At 32.7% G+C, this 21,566-nt stretch overlaps 1 protein-coding gene across 1 annotated transcript in view; it reads left to right on the plus strand.

Moving 5' to 3' along the window:
- Window positions 1-8,265: 8,265 nt before the first annotated feature.
- The window catches only part of PTPRR (protein tyrosine phosphatase receptor type R), a 398,730-nt gene continuing 385,429 nt past the window's right edge, over window positions 8,266-21,566 (plus strand). The window contains exon 1 of the mRNA XM_074270547.1: window positions 8,266-8,754. Within this exon, the coding sequence (XP_074126648.1) occupies window positions 8,697-8,754 (58 nt within the window). The 5' untranslated portion in view covers window positions 8,266-8,696. The remainder of the gene's footprint in view (window positions 8,755-21,566) is intronic.

Below are 21,566 nucleotides of genomic sequence, written 5' to 3' on the forward strand. Positions count from 1 at the left end.
TCATTCCTTAGGATGAGATTATTTAGTTTTCAATGACTCTTTAGTCTATTTTCCCCTGGCTTTTTATTGAATGTAATTTTTATTGCATCATGATCTGAAAAAGAATGGATTTATATTTCTGCCTTTCTGCATTTGAATTTGAGTCTTTATGTTCTAATTATGGTCAACTTTTGAATAGGTTCCATGGACTGCTGAGAAGAAAGTGTACTCTTTTTTGTCTCCATTTAGTTTTCTCCAAAGATCTATCATATCTACTTTTTCTAGTATTCTATCTCTTTGACTTCTTTCTTATTTATTGTGTGATTTTATTTATCTAATTCTGAGAGTGCAAGGTTGAGATCTCCCACTATTATAGTTTTGCTATCTATTTCTTCTTGCAACTCTCATCTTCTCCTTTAGGAAGTTAGATGCTATAGCACTTGGTGCATATATGTTTAGTATTGATATGGCTTCATTGTCTATGCTACCCTTTAACAAGATATAGTGCCCTTCCTTATCTCTTTTAATTAGATCAATTTTTGCTTTTGCTTGATCTGAGATCAGGATGGCTACCCCTGCTTTTTTTTTTTTTTTTTTTTTTTTTTTTTTTTTTTTTTACTTCACCTGAAGCATAGTATATTCTGCTCTTTTTACCTTTTATTCTGTATGTATTGCCCTGCTTCAAGTGTGTTTCCTGTAAACAACATATTGTAGGATTCTGGCTTTCAATCCAGTCTGCTATCTGCCTCCACTTTATGGGGGAGTTTACCCTATTCATATTTATGGTTAAGATCACTAATTCTGTATTTCTTGCCATCAAGAAATTATGCTTTTCTCTTTCCTTTTCCCCTTCCCTACTTCCCAGTATTAAACTTATGAGCACCACTTACCTCACATAGCCCTCCCTCTTTAGGATCCCTTCCTCCTCCTTAGAGTCCCTCCCCTTGTCTTAAACCTTTCTCTTTCAATTTCTGTATTCCCTTCTATTTATCCTACCCCTTCCTTTTTTGCTTTTCCCCTCCTGCTTTTCAATGAGGTGGGAGAAGTTTCTCTGTCTCATAATTTCTCTTTGAGCCAGTTCTGAAGAGAGTAAGACTCACATTATGAGCATCCTCCTCCCTTCTTTCCCCTCATATATAATAAGTTTCTTTTGCCTTTTTTTGAGATGTAGTTTTTCTCTTCTTACCTCCACTTTTCCCTTTTTCTGATACAATTTCCTTTTCACCTCTAGATTCTTTTTTTCTGTAAACCAAATTATAAATGTACTCTTTATGTATACCCATAACAGAAATACAGTTCTCAAAAGCTCTTTTTACCTTTTTATGCTTCTCTTGAGTCCTGTATTTGCAGATCAAACTTTTTGTTTAGCTCTGGTTTTTTCGTCAGAAATATGTGGAACTCACCTATTTCATTGACAACCTGGCCAGCGTGCAGACGGCCATCCAGTCCATGAATGGCTTCTAGATCAGCATGAAATGGCTCAAGGTGCAGCACAAGAGGCCGAAAGATGCCAATCGCCCTTACTGAGTGCCAGCGGGAGAGTCCCCCAGGGGAAACCAGGACTCACACAGGGCAGGATGCAAACAAACAAACAAAAAACATATTATATATATATATATATATATATATATATATATATATATATATATAAATGAGAACTGTTGGATGACACCTTTGACATATCAGCCAATATCAATATCAATCAAACTGAAGACTCCAGACACACTCTCTGACTGTAACATTTCTTCAAGTAAAGGATCTCGTCTATGGAGTTCAGAGGATACGTACTTGGGGGGGGGGGAAAAATATATATATATATAACAAAAATATACCAGAAAAGGAGGATGAAAGGGCAGAAATTGGGAAGAAATGCTGGTTATGGATCCACAGGTTTTTTCTGCCTATGGCGCCTTGTTGGGTGAGACAGGCTGGATGCCAGCCATTGGGCAAGGCAGGGCATGGTCCCCAGTTGTGGCCAAAATAGTGGCCATTGAGTATCTATATCTGTCATTCCTTTAGCTATTTAGGGACCAAAGGACCAAACTTTTCATTGCAGATGTGTAGCTCTATGTCAAATAGAGGGGGAGTTTTCTTCCCTGGAAGAAAATGCTCAGTTTAGCAAGGTAGTTTATTCTTGGCTGCATACCAAGTTCCTTTGCCTTTCAGAATATCAGATTCCAGGTCCTTTGATCCGTTAATATGGAAGCTGCTAGATCCTGAGTGATCCTTATTGTGTCTTCTCTATGTTTGAATTGTTTTTTTTTTTGTTTGTTTGTTTGTTTTTTTGTTTTGTTTTGTTTTGTTTTTGTTTTTGTTTTTCTGGCTGCTTGTAATATTTTTTCCTTGATCTGATAGTATTGGAATTTAGCCACAATATTTCTTGGAGTTTTAATTTTGGGATCTCTTTCTGTAGGTGATCAATGAATTCTTTCAATGTCTATTTTACCTTCTGTTTCCATGATATCTTGATGATTTCCTGAAAAATAAAGTCTGGGCTTTTTTTTTTTTTTCCATTATGTATTTCAGGGAATCCAACAATCCTTGATTGTCTCCCCTAGAGACAAGTTTCCAGTTTGGTTGTTTTCCCCACTAGATATTTTACATTTTTTTCTATTTTTTGGGACGGGGATTTGTTTGACTGATTCTTGTTACCTTATTGAGTCATTCATTTCCATTTGTTCAATTCTAAATTTTAGTGTGTTATTTTCTTCATTTTTTTTTTTTTTTTTACTTCTTGAATTTTTCAATGAGTTGTTTTGTTCTATGGAATTTTTTTTTCCATTTCACAAATTCTGTTTTTTAGGAGTTATTTTCTTTTCACAAATTTTGTTTTTCTGGGAGTTGTTTTCTTTTTCCAGTTTATTAAATCTATCTTTTAAGTATTTATATGCTTTTTCCATATCATTATGTCTATTTTATGTTGCCTTTTCCAGACTCTCTTGCAAGGCTTTCATTTCCTTTCCCCATTTTTCTTCTAGTTCTCTTTTAAGAGCCTTTCTAAGTTCTTCTAGGAGAGCCTTGTGTGATGGGGACCAGTTATTTAATCCCTTGGAGCTTCACGTGGAGACAATCTGCCTTTAATCTTCTCAGGGTTTGAAATCTGTTCTTCTCTTTCACCATAAAAGCTGTCAATTGTTAGAGTCCTCTTTACTTTTTTACTCATTTTTTTAAAGTTAAGTTAAGGTCTGCCTTAAGGGTAGGAGAGGTTTTTCCAAGCAACTGCAGCTATGCTGGGTCAGTGCTGATTCACTCCTGTTGCTGGCTCTGTCACATGGAGTCTTAGCAATGCCTTGGGGCTCTGTGCTGCTTGCCTTGGTGTTTGTGGTCAGAGTCTGCTCAAGCACCCTGAGACTGCACTGTTCCCTAACTCTGAGCCATCTGTGCTGGTGTTTGTGGTCAGCTGTTTGTGTTTCGCTGCCTCTCTCCTGTTTCTAATTGAAACATATCTTTTCTGGTTTGTTTCCTCTGGCAAATTCTCTGCACCAGGACACTGAGCTATCTGCACTGGCAATTGTACTGATTGCCCTGGCTACCTACCTCCCATTTCCAATTGAAACCAGCCTTTTTTGGCGATCTTTGAAATTATCTTCTACTGATGATTTGTTGCACTCCCAATATTTGTGGGTTCTGACTGTCCAGAGCTCATTTAGAGGCTGGATTTCATAATTATTGTGAGTATTGTAAATAAGATCAGAGAGAAACATGTGTGGTCTCCACCTTCTTGCTCGGTTTCTTGATAGATGAAATCCAAGATAACTTTGTTTAGTTACTCTCTGATCAAGTTAATGCATAAACTTAGAAACTATAAACCCACCAACAGTGGTTGCCAATGATATAAATAATGAACTTCTCAAAATTCAAATGAAAGATGTAAAGTTACTCAATTTCTCCTGTTTTTGGAAGATATGCTAAATGAACTGTCAACATATCACAGGGTCAGTCTAGCAACATATTATGGAATAATGAAGTGGAAATGTGTTGTCCAGATTTATATCATGTGGTTGGGTTACCAATCAATAAATATTTATGAAATGCCTACTATGCAACAGGCACTATGCTATTGCTAGAGATGCAAGAAGAGGCAAAAGAGTTAAAACGGTAGTAGTCATATATTTTGATCAAACATTAGATTAGTTGGGCCCAGAACTGGTCGGAAAGGAACCAGATTTGCATCTAGGAAATTATACAGCTGATTTCATTACTTTAATTTAATAAAAAAAGCCCAGGTTCAAATTCTATCTCTAACATATTATCTGCCTATTTTCAAGGCACTTAATCACTCAGTTTCCTAGGCAACTCTCTAAGGATCATAAATTGCAAAGAAATCATTGATCTGTGTTGGGTCACAGGCCTCTCTACATCAGTGAAATTTCAGGTCCAGTTCCTATATTTTTTTGGTATCATTGAAAATCTTCTCCTCTAACCAACTCATAAAAAGAAATATTATTAATTATTTATAATTTCCTCTAGATTTCCATTATTTATTTTTGTTTATGTGCTTAGAAGGCAGTTTGGGTTATTATTCCATTTTACATATGGGTAAGTCAAGTTTAAAACAATCTGCCAGAAGAAATAAAGGTAAAATTAGCTGTTGAACATTTTAATCCATAATATCTAGTTCTGCTTCTGTTCCATTCTACTTTTTACTTGCCATCTCTACTTGCCATCTCAATTGAATAGTAAGAAAAAGAAAAAAAAAAGGAACAATATTAGTAAAATTTTCTTTCGTCTTTTGAAAAGTGATCATTACTTAATTGGAATAAAATTGATTTTAGCTTAAATACAGACACTGATGTCCTTATTCTTGAAAATAGAAATGAGAATCCTTAAAATTGTAGATATTTGGGAAATTTAAGTAGGAGTGATAAGAATTTAACTTACATTTTGCATCCTAATGTTTCATTTCTAGTGAAACATAATTTGAATGTGGTCTCATGGAAAGAAAACTAGATTTGAAGTTCAAAGACCTGAGTTCAAGTATCAGCTTGAATATAAATTACTATATGCATTTTGTTACTTAATGAATGATTGTACAATTATTTTATCCCTCTGAGCCTCAATTCCTCCCTATTCTTCACAAAAGAGATAATATATATATATATATATATATATATATATATATATATATATATATATATATATATATACACACACACATATATATACATGTATATATATGTATGCATATATATATATATGTATAGCTTGGTTTTCAGGATTGTAATAAGGAAAACATTTAGTGACATGTTATAAATGTGTGAGTTATTAGTTCAGGGAATCAAATTTCTTGTTTTATTTTTTTTTCATGTACAAGCTCAGATCATGAATTTGTTTCTTCAGACTAATGTTGATTTACATTCATATTCCTAGTCAGTAACAGAGTCAGAAACAGAAATTAAATGTTCTATGTTCTGGCATAGTGCCTTAAGATTGACCTAATTTTATATAATCCACAATTACTTCTATTATCATAAAATAATTGGGGACCAAGAATAGTGTCACTTATAGATTTGCACATTACAATTTTTAAAACTATTTAAGAGTAATTCAAAAAGTAGAGAATGATATATTCTGTATGTACTTTTTTATGCTTTATGTGCTCAACTTGTGCATCCACTAGGGTATGGGGGGGGTGGGTCTGTTAGATTGACTGTCCTAAATTATTTATATATTCTCTCTTTACAAATAATAAATCTTACTTGAGAAGAACGTATTTTTACTCTGGGGCATGATTCTGTTATTATGTTACAATGGAAAAAAAAATTACTCTGAAGGGAATTCAGGTACATGCACCCTTAGGAGCTGCAAATAAGCTATCAGCATGCTTATTGAAAAAAATCACAGCCAATTACATTAATTGAAATTTACAATCCCCTCTCCAAAGGAAGCATTAGAACTACTTATGGGAAAACATGATGGCCACTGTCTTATTGTTTAGCTATTTAGCTATTGTTTCACTAATATGCTTGTATACCTTCTTCCTTTACAATTACACATTTTTTTTCCATTGAAAAGTTTCCTTTCCCAGAGACCTTCCTGTGTATGGAGATTGGATGAATTTAGGGAGGTAATGATAGAAACAACTCTCTTAAGAGGATGCTATTCCCTCTGTAAAGGATGGCAGTTTAAAAACTGCTAGGATGATAACATAGGTTAATTTTTTAAACTTTACTGCCAAATAAATGCTTTTAGATGTCTATTGAGGCTTCCAGAGAGCATGACTGTTCACCATCAAATAGATTTTGACCATCTAATATTTTGTCTTATCTTACTCAAGTCACAGGAGAGCTCCAGAATAACATGATAGTATTGTACAAATACAACTTATTCTTCACATATGCCAATGTAACTCTATCTTGTTATGGGCCAGAACTCCTGTATTTAAAACAAGGATTCTTACAAGGTGCTAACTCAGTGGAATTTGATGAGACAATGGTTATCTAGTTCAGCATGGTGCTTAATAGTTCTCCAAGTTCACTATGGTTGATTTAATCTTACAACAAATAATGGTTTCCTAGTGATATAATGATGGGTTTTTACTCAGTATAGGGCATATAAGCTGGGACAAACTCAGCCAGGACTGAGAGCCAGAGACAAGACTCAGAAGGACTCAGAGAAAGAGTTATCCCATCTTCATCAGCCATGTAGTGGCTGGTCTGTCCTCTTGCTCCCCTCTCTGAGTCCAAGGCCCTTCTGAAAGGCTCTCAAGAAAGCTAGCCCGGGCCCCAGGCAAGGAAACTAGATTATGAAAGAGATAATAAAGGATTTGGACTTTAACACCTGGTTATTCTTGTGATGATTAATCTGCTGAAAGGAAGGCTGCTCCCAAGACCTCCAGAAAACCAAAGGAGAACATTATACTGTCTCTTTCTATTACATTATTGTTTCTTTCTTTTTACTTTCTACTTATTACTTTCTATTACATTACACTGTCTACTTTCTAGAAAGTACACACTTTCTATGTGTGTGCAAATCAATCAGCATTGGACAAATTAATTAATTTTACTAAGCATATTGTTTAGAATCTGAAATGCTACCTAATTTAAACTTTTTGTATGTAATTGATCTCTTGTTATCCCAACTTCACAGGGAAAACATTCATTTAAAAATCCCTTTCAATTCAATAAGTATATATTTGTACTTGCTATGTCCATGATTATGTTATATCCTAGTGTGGATGCCAAATAATTAGAAATTCTTTAAGAAATCCATAGTTTAATTCAGAAGAAATAGGTAATGCAAAAAAAAAAAGATTTTTAAAATGAGTCTAAGTAAATGCATTTTCAAATATAAGATAATATGTGGGAATTCATTAATATAGAAATTTGAAGTGAGAAGTGGCATGGGATTAAATATACATGAAGTAGGTATCATGGATTGGGCCTTGTGCAGAATCTGTTGGTAGAGATTGGTGTGTTGGCATTACAATTCTCAATTCTTAGGATGACTTAAAAATCTTAGTATCCAAAGTAATTTATGATTGAATTGGATGGATTGTGGATGTGACGTACTTATGGCTTGGATACCATATGGCCTGGACAGTTTAAGTGCCAATATGTTGAGAGGCATAGAAAATCTGGGGAGGGGGAGATTGAGATGAGATGAAATTATTTCACCTTGTTGTATGTAGATTGAAAAGATAGAAAAAAATGGAGTTCAGGTAATTGTGTGGATAACCAAAAGAACTTCCACTTACTTTTGCTTCTGTTTTTTGGTTGTTAGCTTTTTGTTGTTATTGTTGTTTTTTAGTAAAAGTTAGGCTGAATTGTCTGAACAATGGCATCATTTGGTGTTTGGCTTGAAGACTCAAACTATGATGAGAGTAAAAGGAATGAAAAGGAAGCAAAGGAGAAAGAAATGGGAATGGAAGTAACTTTTGAGAGAAAACTAGGCAGAAATGAAGAATAAATAACACCTCACCTGAGCAGCAGAAAATCAGAGAACTAGAGAACCAACATTTCCCTCTGCAGATAAATCCTCTGGGACAATGCATCCAAGAAAGTTGGCCTCTTTAAATTAAGAAAAGAGGGGTCTGGGAAAGAAGGTAAAGCTTTATACTGTGCTTGATGTTTTCCCAAATGTTTTCATCTGTCTCCCACACTCTCTTAGGCCCAGAAATTACAGTCTTCTTGATAAACACAAAGCAAAGTCTCCTCTCCAATTCTGTGGAGTTTGTGTCCAACTTTCAGGTGCTGCTAAGAACAGGAGAAGTGAAATCGCAAGTTGAAACTCCAATGTGGTTTTAATATAGAAACTGGGCATGCTCAGTAGCCAAGGCAGGTTTAGATTGCAAATAAGAAGCTTTCTCATTCCACATGCAGCAGAACTGCCAGGCTAGGGAGGGACAGACAATGATGCGACCAGAAATTCGTTCCCTGCCGCGTTCGCAGTGAGTGCTTGTTCCCGAAGGCAATGACCAAAACTGATCAGGCATCTGTCTAGAGCCTACTTGGAACCCGATCCTGCATCTTCCTCCTGCCCTCTCTTTTTCCTCTATCCACCTCCCCTCCCCTCCCCTTGGGAAATCTAGGAAAGGAGGGTTTGCTGACGGTTGCTGTCAGCGCCACAGATCTTTCCACAACATCCAGGGTGAGATCTAGGAATCTTCAAACACGAACAATAAACAGCAAGACACTTGACCATCGACCCCTATAGCGTTTTGCCATCGGTGAGAGATCGCCGTGGGTTGATTCTTCTCATCTCTCCATGCAGTTACTATGCAGAGAGCAATTGGCTTTCCTGCACTGTGCCTGCTTGTTAATCTCCACGCTGCAGGTAAGATACTGTCGCGTTTTTAGCCAACGATCTAAATGAGCCTTGTAATCGCACATGTTTGAGGACTGTGGGAAGAATTGGTTTTAGGATATCAAGGATAGAAAAAGAAAAGGGAAGGCAACACGAATGTTTAGTGGGAAGAAAATGAGGGACGCACCTGTTGTTGGATGAAAGCAAGAAGCCTGACCTAAAATTGGAACTGCTAAATATACAGGCATATATACATGTGTGTGTATGTATATGTATGTATACATATATATGTATATATATATGTGCGTGTGTGTATGTATATATATACACACATACATATATGTGTGTGCATATGCATATATATGTATTACATAAGTACAATGCTATGCATTGTAAACATGTCTAATTCATAATAGTAATATCCAAATGTTCAGTGGAGATGCAGGATTTCAATTCCTCCCAGACCTCTTCATGTATGAAGACCCATGTACCTGGGTCTGTCTTTAGAAAGAATCTTATCTAAATTCTCCTGTAGGGAGAATTCCCATAAATGTAGTGACCCTAACCTGATGAACTACACCCCCGCCCAAGGATCGAAATAAATGGTCCACAGCAAACTGTTTAGAATACTATTCGGATCTTTGGTCTCTTTCCTTGTCAATCGAATCTTCACCAATAGCAGGAATGAGTATGTTCAACTGAGACCTGGTCTCATGCAGTCAGAACCAGTGCTTGCTGGTAATAAAAATCTGAACAGTAGTTTTAAATCCCTAACATTGGTCAGATACATATTGTCACTAAAACAAATTTGATACTCAATAGAAAAGACTAACTATGAGGACTGTCTAAAATCTTACAGCAGTTTATATTAAATTAGTCTTAAATAATATTAAATATTAAATAAGTCTCTTAGTGAAGAAAACTAGGGGATATAAGAATAGACTGGGATATTATGTGAAATCTCCAAAGGCCATGCTTTCTGGATGTAAAGCCTGAAAGGACCTGCTAAACACTGTAAATTCTTTATGCAAAATAAATAAATAAATAGACTATGGCAGGAAGGTTTTAGGAATATTGCTGCAACAGCAGTCTTCTTTTAGCACTGAAGCAACCATAAGACTGTGAATCTTTCATGAGCTTGCATAATTAAAAAATTTCATGAGAAAAAAAATAATCTTGGAATTTTTGTTGTTAATGTTTCTGAAGTAGCCATTAGAGGTTTTTTGTGGTTGTTGGTATTTTTGTTGTGAATTTATTAGACTGAAATATTTCACTTTTTCTGTTCTCCTTGAAGCTTTTTCTCAGTTTTAATGTATTATGAATCATGGAGGATGCAATAGATATATCTATTAAGATTATAATTAAACAAAAGTTTCAATGGTTATAAATAAAGCATTCCATTTTGAGGTTTTCTTTAATTCCAAGTGGTATGATTTGATTGCATCATTAAGTTAATTGCAAACACAATTTTAAATTTATATTCCTTAATTTTCATTGTTTCTTAAAATATCCCAACTGCACTGAGATCAGGGAAGGAAAAAATAGGCTCATATGGGAAGTTATAAGGTTTATTTCTAAAACATTCTATCAAATAATATGCTTGTATCTACATTTTGATAGAAATACAATTCCTCACTCTAATTTAGATATTAATCATGTGACCTGATCATATAGTCATATCAAATAAATCATTTTAAACAAGATAGCATGCAACCTATAAAATAAAGAGGCCAGCATTGAATGTCAAATTGAACATGTACAAATGGATTCTATTTTAAAATAACGTTTAAAGAAATTAAAAATGTACATATATATGTATATATATATATATCATTGATAACTTGCTGAAGAAAATGTTTGTAATAAGATGGAGTGAACACTTGTTTAGAGGAAAAGACTAGAAGTCTTAAATCCTAGATTATTCAGAGCTTTTCTAGGGGAATTTTGTAAAGAAATTTCCTTTTGGCACCAATGCCATCTTTTCTCTAACTGCCCAAGACATTCCAAAGGAAATGAACTTGATCTCAGATTATTGCACTCACTAGGACTCAGCAAACCAAAAGTAGTTTAGATGATTATTGACTTTTTCAGTTACTATAGATGTTATGTTCTAGGTTGTATGTTAGGTTGTACCTTCACAATGCCACAACAAAAATTCTTTTTAGTGATAAAATACATTTAATTTCTTCCAGGCCTTACACAAACCAAATCTTTACTACATTTTTTTAAATCAGTGGTTTTTGTGCTGTGTAGTATGTCCTTACTGACTTGAAAGGGTTGATGTAGTTAATTTACAAATACAACCAAGGCACTAATGAGAACCTGGCATCTGAATGATAGAGCATTCCATTTGGAATGGATTGGTTATAATGAAACCCAGAAGTACTAAAGATATTTTGGAGTTACTTCATCAATGACATTAAAAAGAAAAGGTGAAATTTTTGAATATTGTTGATTTTCTCAATGAAGTTCATATTTGTAATTTTAAAAGTAATGGGATGTGTTCCTTTAATATCTGAAACTCATATGAAACTCATATGAAAATTAGCATCACATCACAATATATTAAGTTTTATAATACTTCTTCAGTTTTGGAATTATATTCCAAGGTAAAGAGAAAAATATGTAAATGCAGAATAACAGTAACACCTTGTTACATCTTTTTTTTTTTAATACAATTTCTATTGCCCCCCCAAGTTTCCTATTTCTATTGATAGCATAACCATCTAGACATTTATTCATTTTGGATTTCTTCCCGTCTTTATTTCTCCATATTTGGTCATTCAATAAATTCTGTTGGTTTTCCTCTACTATGTTTCTGGGATCTGTCTCATCCTTTCTATTTCCATTCTTGCCTCACTAGTTCTTATTATTATCATTTTCATATTAGTTATTGCTGTAACCTCCTGAATAATCTTCCAACTTCCAGCTATTAACTTCTTCCCTCTGCCTCCCACATTGTTTCCAGATTAACTTTCCTAAAATATTATTTTGATCATGCAAATTGCCCTTCTGAAACAAAATAGACTTTGATTATAGGATTAAGTATAAACTACCTCATTTCACATTCAAGACTCTTTACAATCTATTCTCAACCCATTTCCACCCTTCCTTTTTTGCTTTCCCTAAATGAATACATGAAGGGGTTCTAGTCACCATTACTTCAACACATAATGTTAATTCCTGCTTCTGTGCTTTTTTTTTTCACATCATTTTTCTTCCTTTGATATACCTTATTTTTCTTTATATTCTTGGAATAACAATAGTAATATTTATATAATACTTTAAAATCTGTTATATTATATTTTATATATATTATATTTTTATAAATATCATCTCATTTTATATTGGGGAACTATATGCTATTATCATCTCAATTTTACAGATGAGGAAACTAAGGCAGACCATGGCTAAATGACTTGCACAGGGTCATACTGCTTGTAAATAAGACTGAATTTTAATTAAGGTGTTCCCAACTCCAAGTCCACTGTGCTAGTTAATTGATAGGAACCTATCCATAAAACCCAACTTAAATCCTGCTTATGATAATTATTATTTATATTTTTAGTTTAATCTTCCTCATATGCCTTTCTTTATACTGCATAAGTAATAACTAATAAATAAAAATAATAATAAGTAAAAGATATACTTAGAAAACAGGAAATAACCTATGAGAGATTAGAGAAGCAGGAAAATCTGTATGAATTGTTGCAAAGTGAAATATATAGTTAGGAGAATAAGTTAGGAGTATATAATAATTACAATGAAAATGTAAATGAAATTATTAAAAAAAATTAAGCCCTGAGCAAATGAAAACCAAAAATGGTCACAGAGAAGAATAATGAAGCATAGCTAAATTATCTTGACAGTAAGATAAAGTTCTGTATACATTGGTAAAGGTGGTCATTGAGACAGATGTTTAATAGTCTTACTTTTTACTGAGAACTATTTAGTCATTATCCTCCCACCTTGATGAAGTTCAAGAAGTATCATAAATTCTGGAAATGTTTATTGTGCATCTACTGTATAAATGTGACCCCTAGAAACACAACATTATCTATTGGACTGTACTTGAAATTCAGTAAATTATAATTAGCCCTACTACCTATTTACCCATTTGATGATTCTCTTTATAAGAGAAGGAGGTCTCTTTCATTACAAGTCTATAAGTCTGGGATAATTCAGATAATTCTCATTCATAGGAAAATGAGATTTTTAGAGTTGAAAGAGACTTTAGAATTGATTAAGGCTAAAATTCTCATTTTTTCCACTTATGAAACATTCATATAAGTTTGGTGACTTGCCCAAGTTTTCATAGTATGAAAAACACAATCTCTGGTATTCCTAAACTGTTTAACTTTGTATTATATTCTATTCTTCTTCTTCATAGAAAACTAAATATAGATAAAAGTTCTTTCATTATACTCTCAATTCTCACACTAATCCTATCTAAATGATTGGATCAAATTTCTACTTCCTTTTTTTGTTAATCATGAAGGAAGTCTTTACCAAGCAACAAAATAATTGGTTACATGAACTTGATAAACATTCATCATTTAGTACATGTGAGCATGTTAACACAAACAAACAAACAAGCTAAGGAACTTGTCTTCTACAGGCAGAAGGGATACGAAATATGTACAAATAAGTAATAAGTAGCAGATAATTTGGTAGGGGAAGAGAATGACTAATAGCTTAAGGAAATGGTTGACAAGATTGAGAGATAGGGGTAATGAAAAGGTTTTCCATGTACTGAGGATAGCATGTGCAAAGGCACAGAAATAAGAGATGGGAAGGCCAAGTTTGGCCAGAATATAGAGTTCAAGAAGCAATATGAAAGGTATGGAAAGTCTTACTAAAGTATAATTTTAAATTCTAGGCTGAGACATTTACATTTTTTTCTATAGGCAATGGGAAGCTACTTAGGCATATAGTTTTACCAGCTGTACAAAGGATGGATTGAAAAGAGGAGAAGTCTGGCAACCCAGTTAACAGATTGCACAGTCTAATTCCACAAAGAGTAAACAAATAGAAAGCTATTTCATACTCCAAGTTAGTGATGATGAAGGCCTGGTCTTGGGTAGTGACAAGATAAGTGAAAAAAGATACAAAATAATTTGGGTTCAACTATGGAATCTGGTTTATATACATTGTCTTAAAAGTTTTAGTGCAGTTTGAAGATGTAATGGCCTTAAGATCTAAGATTCTTGAGACAACCTGTACTTATTGTGATGAACTAGAATGAAACATTTGCCTTCAGAAGACATTGGCTTAAATGTAAAGTGATCAAAAATTCAAATATTCTTAGAACTAATGAGGGATTCAGTCCAATAAACATTTATTCTGTGCCTAATATTGAACATCCACATTATGGAAGATTGTGAGGACTTATAAAAGATACACAACAATTAAATTCTTAAGGAGCTTGCAGAAAAATTGGGTTAAGGTAAAAGTACATTAACAACTCTGATCAATTCAAGAGAGAGATCTAGGAAGTACTACACGAAATTTAAGAAGAAATCTTTTTCACTTTGGTTTAAAAAGTAAGAGAGTTCAAGAAGAGGTGTTCTCTGAGTTGGATTATTTAAAAAAAAAACTCAGTTCTAAATATTATGTGCCTATTTATATTTTGTAAAAATGTTTTTGTTCATTTAAATAATTTTTTGTACCTGTCAAAAGCAAATAAAGTTATAGGATGTTCCTTTCAGTAAAGATTTTTGAGACACATGGGCTCATTTATATAATGGTTATCAATTACATGTATTTTTAATCTTCAAATCATTTGTAAAGGATGAGACATAGGATAAGTTTTGATGTCAAGGGTTTTTAAAAATAACTTAAAGAAAGAGACTTATAGGATAAAATTGCTCCCTTTTCATATTTTTCCATAAATTCCCCAAGTAGTAAAGATCTTACCTCTCTGATCTAACATAAAACTTTACATTTTATTTTCAATGATCAAATGTTTATTGTTATTATTTTATTAGCATTATTGTTATTATTGTTGTTATTTATGTTTGTATTCTAGAATTTAAACTCAAAAAGGCAAAGGCTATGTCTTATCTAAGTTTTGTGGGATTTCGGTGTTTTCCCAGTGGGGAAAAATGTCCCATTCAGGTTAATGGTTTGTGAATGAGTTGTGTAATTGAATCTATATTAAATAGTTGTAAAATTCATTTGATTTATTTGTATATTCATTATCCTATTTGTAACCTGCATAGTAACTGAAGTTCTATTAGAAGATAATCATGTCTCTTCTAAAGAGAAAGTATTGACCTGAAAGGGTAATTGTAGTAATTTATATACATTTTAAGGCTTATTGAGCTTTTTTTTTTCTTTTTTCTGAGGTGATTGGGATTAAGTGACTTGCCTAAGGTCACACAGCTAGGAAGTGTTGAGTGTCTCAAATTTGAACTCATCCCTGACTTCAGGGCTGGTGCTCTATCTACCTTATACTGAGCTCTCTTCTCACAACTTTTTTTTTTTTTTTTTTTTTTTTTTTTTGAGGCTGGAGATAAGTGACTTGCCCAGGGTTACACTGCTAGGAAGTGTTAAGTGTCTGAGACCACATTTGAACTCTGGTCCTCCTGAATTCAAGGCTGGTGCTCTATCCACTGCACCACCTAGTTGCCCCCTACATCTTTCAAATAGTGAGCATCTAGGTAGTGCAAACAATATTATCATTATGTTACAAATGAAAAGAACTGAGGCTCAGAGAGTTTATTAGTCCAGAGTTGTACAAGAAAACAAAGAAGCTTAATCAAACCCAGGACTCTGAATCCAGTGTCCTTTTTACCTAACTCCTAACTTCAACCATTCTGCTTAATTCCTTATTTTATGTAAAAGTATTAGATACATTTCTGGAGGATATAATTCCATTTTTCTCTGTGGAACAAGAATTATATTTAAAAAGGGCATCAAGTGCTTTTTTCCATTAACTATATGTGAAATTCCTTGTATTGCATCTAAAAGAATCTAATTGCATCTCCTCAAGGGAAACTTTTTATAAATTTTTATTTTTATCTTTAGTAATGATATATCTTATGAATGGCTAAAAACAAAAACAAAGGGTTGTGCTTTTTTTTTTTTTTTTTTTTTTTTAACATTTTTTTAACAGCCAAATATCTGAAAATGGAAGGGGCTTCCTTCTCAGGTTGTGAATTTCTTGTCATTAGAAGTGGTAAAATTGTAGCTTAGATAGGGGTTGATTCTTCAAGTCCTTTCTAACTTTAAGAGTCTGATTCTAGGAGTCATTTCCTCCCATCTTGATTTTTAGTTTTATTTATTTATTTTTAATTTGTAACATAAATATTTCCACAACTTACTATAAAAAGATGAAAACTACAAATCTATTGTGTAAAACTTGCTATTTTTAAAAATTTATAACAAAGCTATCATGTAAATTTATTTTTAAAAAAAATTTTTCTTCCCTCCCTCCTGTCCTAGAGATGGCTATTATTAGATGCAAATGTCTCTGTGTGTGTTTGTATGTATAATCATTCTATACATACTTCATTTTTCTCTGGATGCAGATAGTCTCTCTCTTCATATGTTTTTAATACTTAATTTGGATATTTAGAATATTCAAAATGACTTATTTGTTTAAATTTGTACTTAATATAATACCGATATTACTGTATATTATGTTTTCTTGGTACTGCTGTTTCATACAAGTCTATCCATGTTTTTCTAAGATCATCAAGCTCAACATTTCTTATAGTATATTAATGTTCCATCATGATTATGGAACTATTATTATTAAACAACTTATTCTGCTATTTCCCAGTTGGTGGTATTTCCATAGTTTTCAGTTCTTTGCCAAGAGAGATGCAATAAATATTTTTAGAATATATAGTTTCTTTTCCTTTTCCCCTCATCTTTGGGAATAGTTCTAGTCAAAGGGTATGGGCAACTTAATAAATTTTTGGAAATAATTCCATCTTTACCTTTAAAAGTCCTATAATTGGCAAATTTACTCTGGAGAAAAGAGAAGGGAATAATCATTTTTATAGTGCTTACTATGTTTCAGATATTGTATTTAAGCATTTTTAACAAGTATTATCTCATCTGACCCTCACAAAAGCCTTGTTAGGTAAGTGCTATTATTAGATCCCCATTTTATAATTGAGGAAACTGAGGTAGACAGAGTCACAGAGCTAGTAACTATCTCAAATCAGATTTGAATTTAAATTTTCTTGACTGTAGGACCAGCATTATATCCATAATCCAGCAGCTTCTTTGATTATAATATATAAACATTGATATACCAACTAGTTCAGTATAGGCCCCTTAATAACAGGAATTACTTTGCTTTTTCTTCTTGAAATTGTATAACAGTGGTTCTTTAATCTAGGATCTATGGACAAATTTCAGAGGGTTCATGAATTGCGATGGGAAAAACTTTATCATTTTCTTCAATGAATGTAGGCAACAATGTATTAGTATAAAATGCCATAGACTTCCAAGACTGTCAGTGGACCCCAAGATACAAAAAGTTTAAAAATACTTGCTATATCAACCCCCAAAATTAAGTACCTTTTTACCCCCCCACTTTTCAGACTTCTGTGTTTTCTTCTCCCATTACATTTTCCTTCCTTCCTTCCTTCCTTCCTTCCTTCCTTCCTTCCTTCCTTCCTTCCTTCCTTCCTTCCTTCCTTCCTTCCTTCCTTCCTTCCTTCCTTCCTTCCTTCCTTCCTTCCTTCTTGTATTTTTATTTTCAGAACTTAATATAGTGCCTGACACATAATAAAGGTTTGAGCACTTGATAATTGTTATTGACTATTGGCTATACCAATATCTTGGATGTGTCTTGAGAAAGTACAATGAGACCTTTCTTCTTTTAGGTGCTATACTTACTGTAGTATTAGGTTATTATTGGTTGTCATGTCACATTAAATTCTATAAAGCTTACAATCTCACAAGAAACTATTACTTAAGTAGTGTTCCCCTCCCCCTCCCTCAATATTATGAGAAAGATATTTTAGATTTAAAAAATTCTTTGGATCAAGGTCCACAAGTCATGAGCCATCACCAATGTTTCTCTTTTGCTAGACTGAGAGGACACACTAATTTAAAAAAAAAAAAAAAGATCAATTAGTTAAATACCATAATAAAGTAAATAACAAAGACTACATTAGCAAGGACAACTCATGCTTCTAGAGTAGTAACCAGTTACACTCCTAGTTCCTTAAACTATTAGTTAATAGAACCTTATTGAACTACTACTGTCATCCACCTCTTCTTCTGTGCTATGAGCTATTGGTGTCATCTGCTGGGCTGCTTATTTCTCTGTATTGTAAGAAATGGTTATCTTCAAATGCTCTATTTTCCTCTAATACATTGCCATGTCTTGGTTCCCCAACTTGTTGTTTGTTACTTATTGATCTGCTGTTTCTCCATTAAATAATCTGTTTCGTAGTAAATGATATCAATTATTTTATCTTTTATCTTTAGAGCAAATATTTCTATGAACCGCTCCTATACACAAGAACAGCTCACTCCAGATTTTTTTGAGTCAGATTCATAACCATATAGTCAGAAAAAAATTTAATTTTTGGCTCAATTCTCTCTTTTAAAATTCCTTGATCTTTTAATTGCCATCCCTTTAGGTTAGAAATTTTCTTTCAAATTCCATTATGCTTCTGGCTGCTACTGTAGAATAAATGGAAATTACCATGAAGTTTCATTTAGTATAACTAACAGAGCAGATTTGCTTTTAAACCTTTATTCTGTATTCTTATGGATAACAAAATTGTTGTTCTCTCTATTTCTGCTATTTCTTAATTCACAGTTGTGGAAGGGAAAGGGAAAAATTATGAGAGATCAGTTTTGTGTAATTCAATACATACACATATATATATATTCTAATCTTTCTAATAATTTTTTTTCTAATTTCTTTCTACTAATTCTAATATTAATACATTCTAAAATTAAACACAATTTAAATTTTTATCCAGTTGTATGACTACATAGAATTAAACTTTCAAAATGTATATGTATATATTAGATGATCATATTTACAGATAATTTGATAGAAATATATTTTAACTGGTTAAGCAATATGAATTAGCCAAATAAAATTATCATTTCATAGATAAAATATTTGCTTCAATTATGCAGATGAAAATTTATGTCTGACCTTCTTTGTGCAACTCAAGTCTATCTCCTTTTATAAGCTTGAAAAATGGGGTCTTTCCTCAATTTCTCTTAGTACTGTGAAGATTACTATTGGAGTACTCAGGTGTTCACCATACAATTAGCACATTTTTTTTGATCATTTATTTCCCTATTGACATTGTTTATTCCATTCTTTGAAGTCCTTAACATATGTTAAATATTACAATATGCTTATACCCTCCAAATATCTTTTTATTCCACACTGTATAATTCATTTTTCTTTCTTTGGAGACTGTTGTATTCTTTGCCTCACAGCTATATTTTAAGGCTTAGGTAATACTGCTATTAAAAAGCATAGGTGGATAATGTTATCTATCTTCAGAGAAACAGAAGACAAACAAGTATAGTATGGCCTTATATAGATGTAAGTGAATGTCTATATGTATATAATTATATATATACACACATATATATATACACATAGCACATATATGTATGATTATATATGTGTATATATATTTATATATATATATGTGTATATATATATATATATATATATATATATATATATATATATATATATATATATGTACCTGCTTAATTGTATTGCTTAATTGCCTTCTTTGGGGAGGTGAGTGGGAGAAAAGGGGAAAAAACAACAAAGTAAAAAATACAAAGCAGAGAACAAAACAGAAAGCATAAGAAAGAAAAGATGAAAAATTCTGAACCCAATGTATAGTACTTAGTACAAGGCTTCCTGGAAATGGAAATTTATTGAATCCTGTCATGTTCTGCTACTCACATTTTTTCCTTTTTCTATTTTGTATTTAAGTTTTAAATAAATAAGTACATTTTGAAAAGAGTAAAAATGTGTGGCTACCTATGTATTGATGAATAAGGTTGTGTATTCAAATACTGTAAACAATTGATATTCTTCATCTACTTGTTTTTTCCTGGATAGATGGTACAGATAAAGTCTTTGAAGGGTTGCAGCTCTATTCCAGGAGGCTAAACAGTGTTTGGGGACTCAAATAGCCAGCACTTCACAATATCATTCCAAAACAAGTATATCTTGATTATTTCACTATCCAGACAAAGTCCTTGCTCAACGTGGATTCATCACTGCATCTTCTTTATTAAAGGGTCACAATTATAAAGCTCTGAGACTTTAGAAGCCATCTAATTTAACCTTATTTTACATATGAAGAAATGAGATCCAGAGGTTTTGACTTATCCAAGGTTATAAAGGTCAAGAATGCAACTCGGGTTTTATGACTTCAATTCTAACATGCTTGTCCCTTTTAGTAACAAACTCCTTTGGCAGTTATGCTTCCTTCAAATTCTTAGCATAATGTTTATGATCAGAAGGTCAATGAACAAGGACATTTATATTGTTATATTTTTGAGGAATATTTAATTATTTTGTTAAATGAATGAGAGTAATGCAGAAAAATTAGGACCTGTAGACATATACTTTATGAAAGCTCACTTTTTAATTGTTTAGATACTTTGCTCCAAATTTGCTTTCCTTACTGTAGGGTTGATGTTGTGAACTGTGAAAAGATATATAAATATGAACAACTGTTACTGTCTTGGTTTGGGTCTGTAATTTCTTTGGTATAAGAAACCCATCACCAATGCAGATCAATAACTACGTGGCAAGTTGCTTGGAAGCACTGAGAGATTAAGTGACTTCCTTAGAGTCACATACAGCCCATATATGTTAGAAGTGGTTATTTGAGTCTGTGACTTATTGTTCCCAAAGTCAATTTTCTATACTTTACCACACTGCTTCCCCATTGCTACCAGTATATCTTATTAATAATATATTATACATATGTATAATGTGTGTATACACACAAACAGTTGAAAAACAAGTATACCATCATATCAATATATTATTATGGCTACTAATTTTGTATGGTATAAATAGAAAAAATTATAAGGTGAAAAATAAGTATCTGTGTATGTTATAGTACTTTCTTGTAGATTTAAAATTTAATTCTGCTTTTAATTAAATTGTAACATTTTTTATTTTATTTGAAGGAAATATAAGAAAAATATTACTTGTATAACCTACTATGTAAGAAGTGGCCAGATAGTTTTTTGTTTTTTTGTTTTTTTTTCCAAAATGAGGAGTTGTTGTATAAAGCTTGGAAATCATTGCTTAGTAGACTACTTCAAAACCAGATTTGAGAGACTGTTCTAGAGATTTCAAAGAAATCATAAAAGAAAGATCTAAAGAAGTAACTTCATGTTGTTTCTTCAAGGGTTAATATTCATTAAGATGTATAGCTCTTTGAGTGGTTTCTTCTGGGTTAGAATTTCTCTGAAACTCTTCTGTCTGACTAAGTGTCCTTTCTTGGTACTTGAAGAGAATTTAGGTATAGTAGCATCCAGTATTATTAACCTTTCTCCCAGACATCACTCATATCTAATTCTTCACCAAAAGGATCTCTATCAGTTACAGAATAGCCTACATAAAAACTCAATCTCCTCCAAATGAAGAGTTAAGTTTTTCTTAACTCTAACACATGGCTTATTGTAAAAATCTGATGAAATAAGAAACTGCTAGATGGCAAAGTGAATAGAGCTCTGGGATTAGAAATAGGAAGGCCTGAGGTGAAATCTGATCTCAGATGCTTATACTAGCTGTATGACCCTGGGTAAGTCACTTAACTTTTATCTCTGTTTCTTTGTCTAAAAATTGGGGATAATAATAGCAT

Source organism: Sminthopsis crassicaudata, chromosome 5 (genome assembly GCF_048593235.1).
Source record: "Sminthopsis crassicaudata isolate SCR6 chromosome 5, ASM4859323v1, whole genome shotgun sequence".
NCBI lineage: Eukaryota > Metazoa > Chordata > Mammalia > Dasyuromorphia > Dasyuridae > Sminthopsis > Sminthopsis crassicaudata.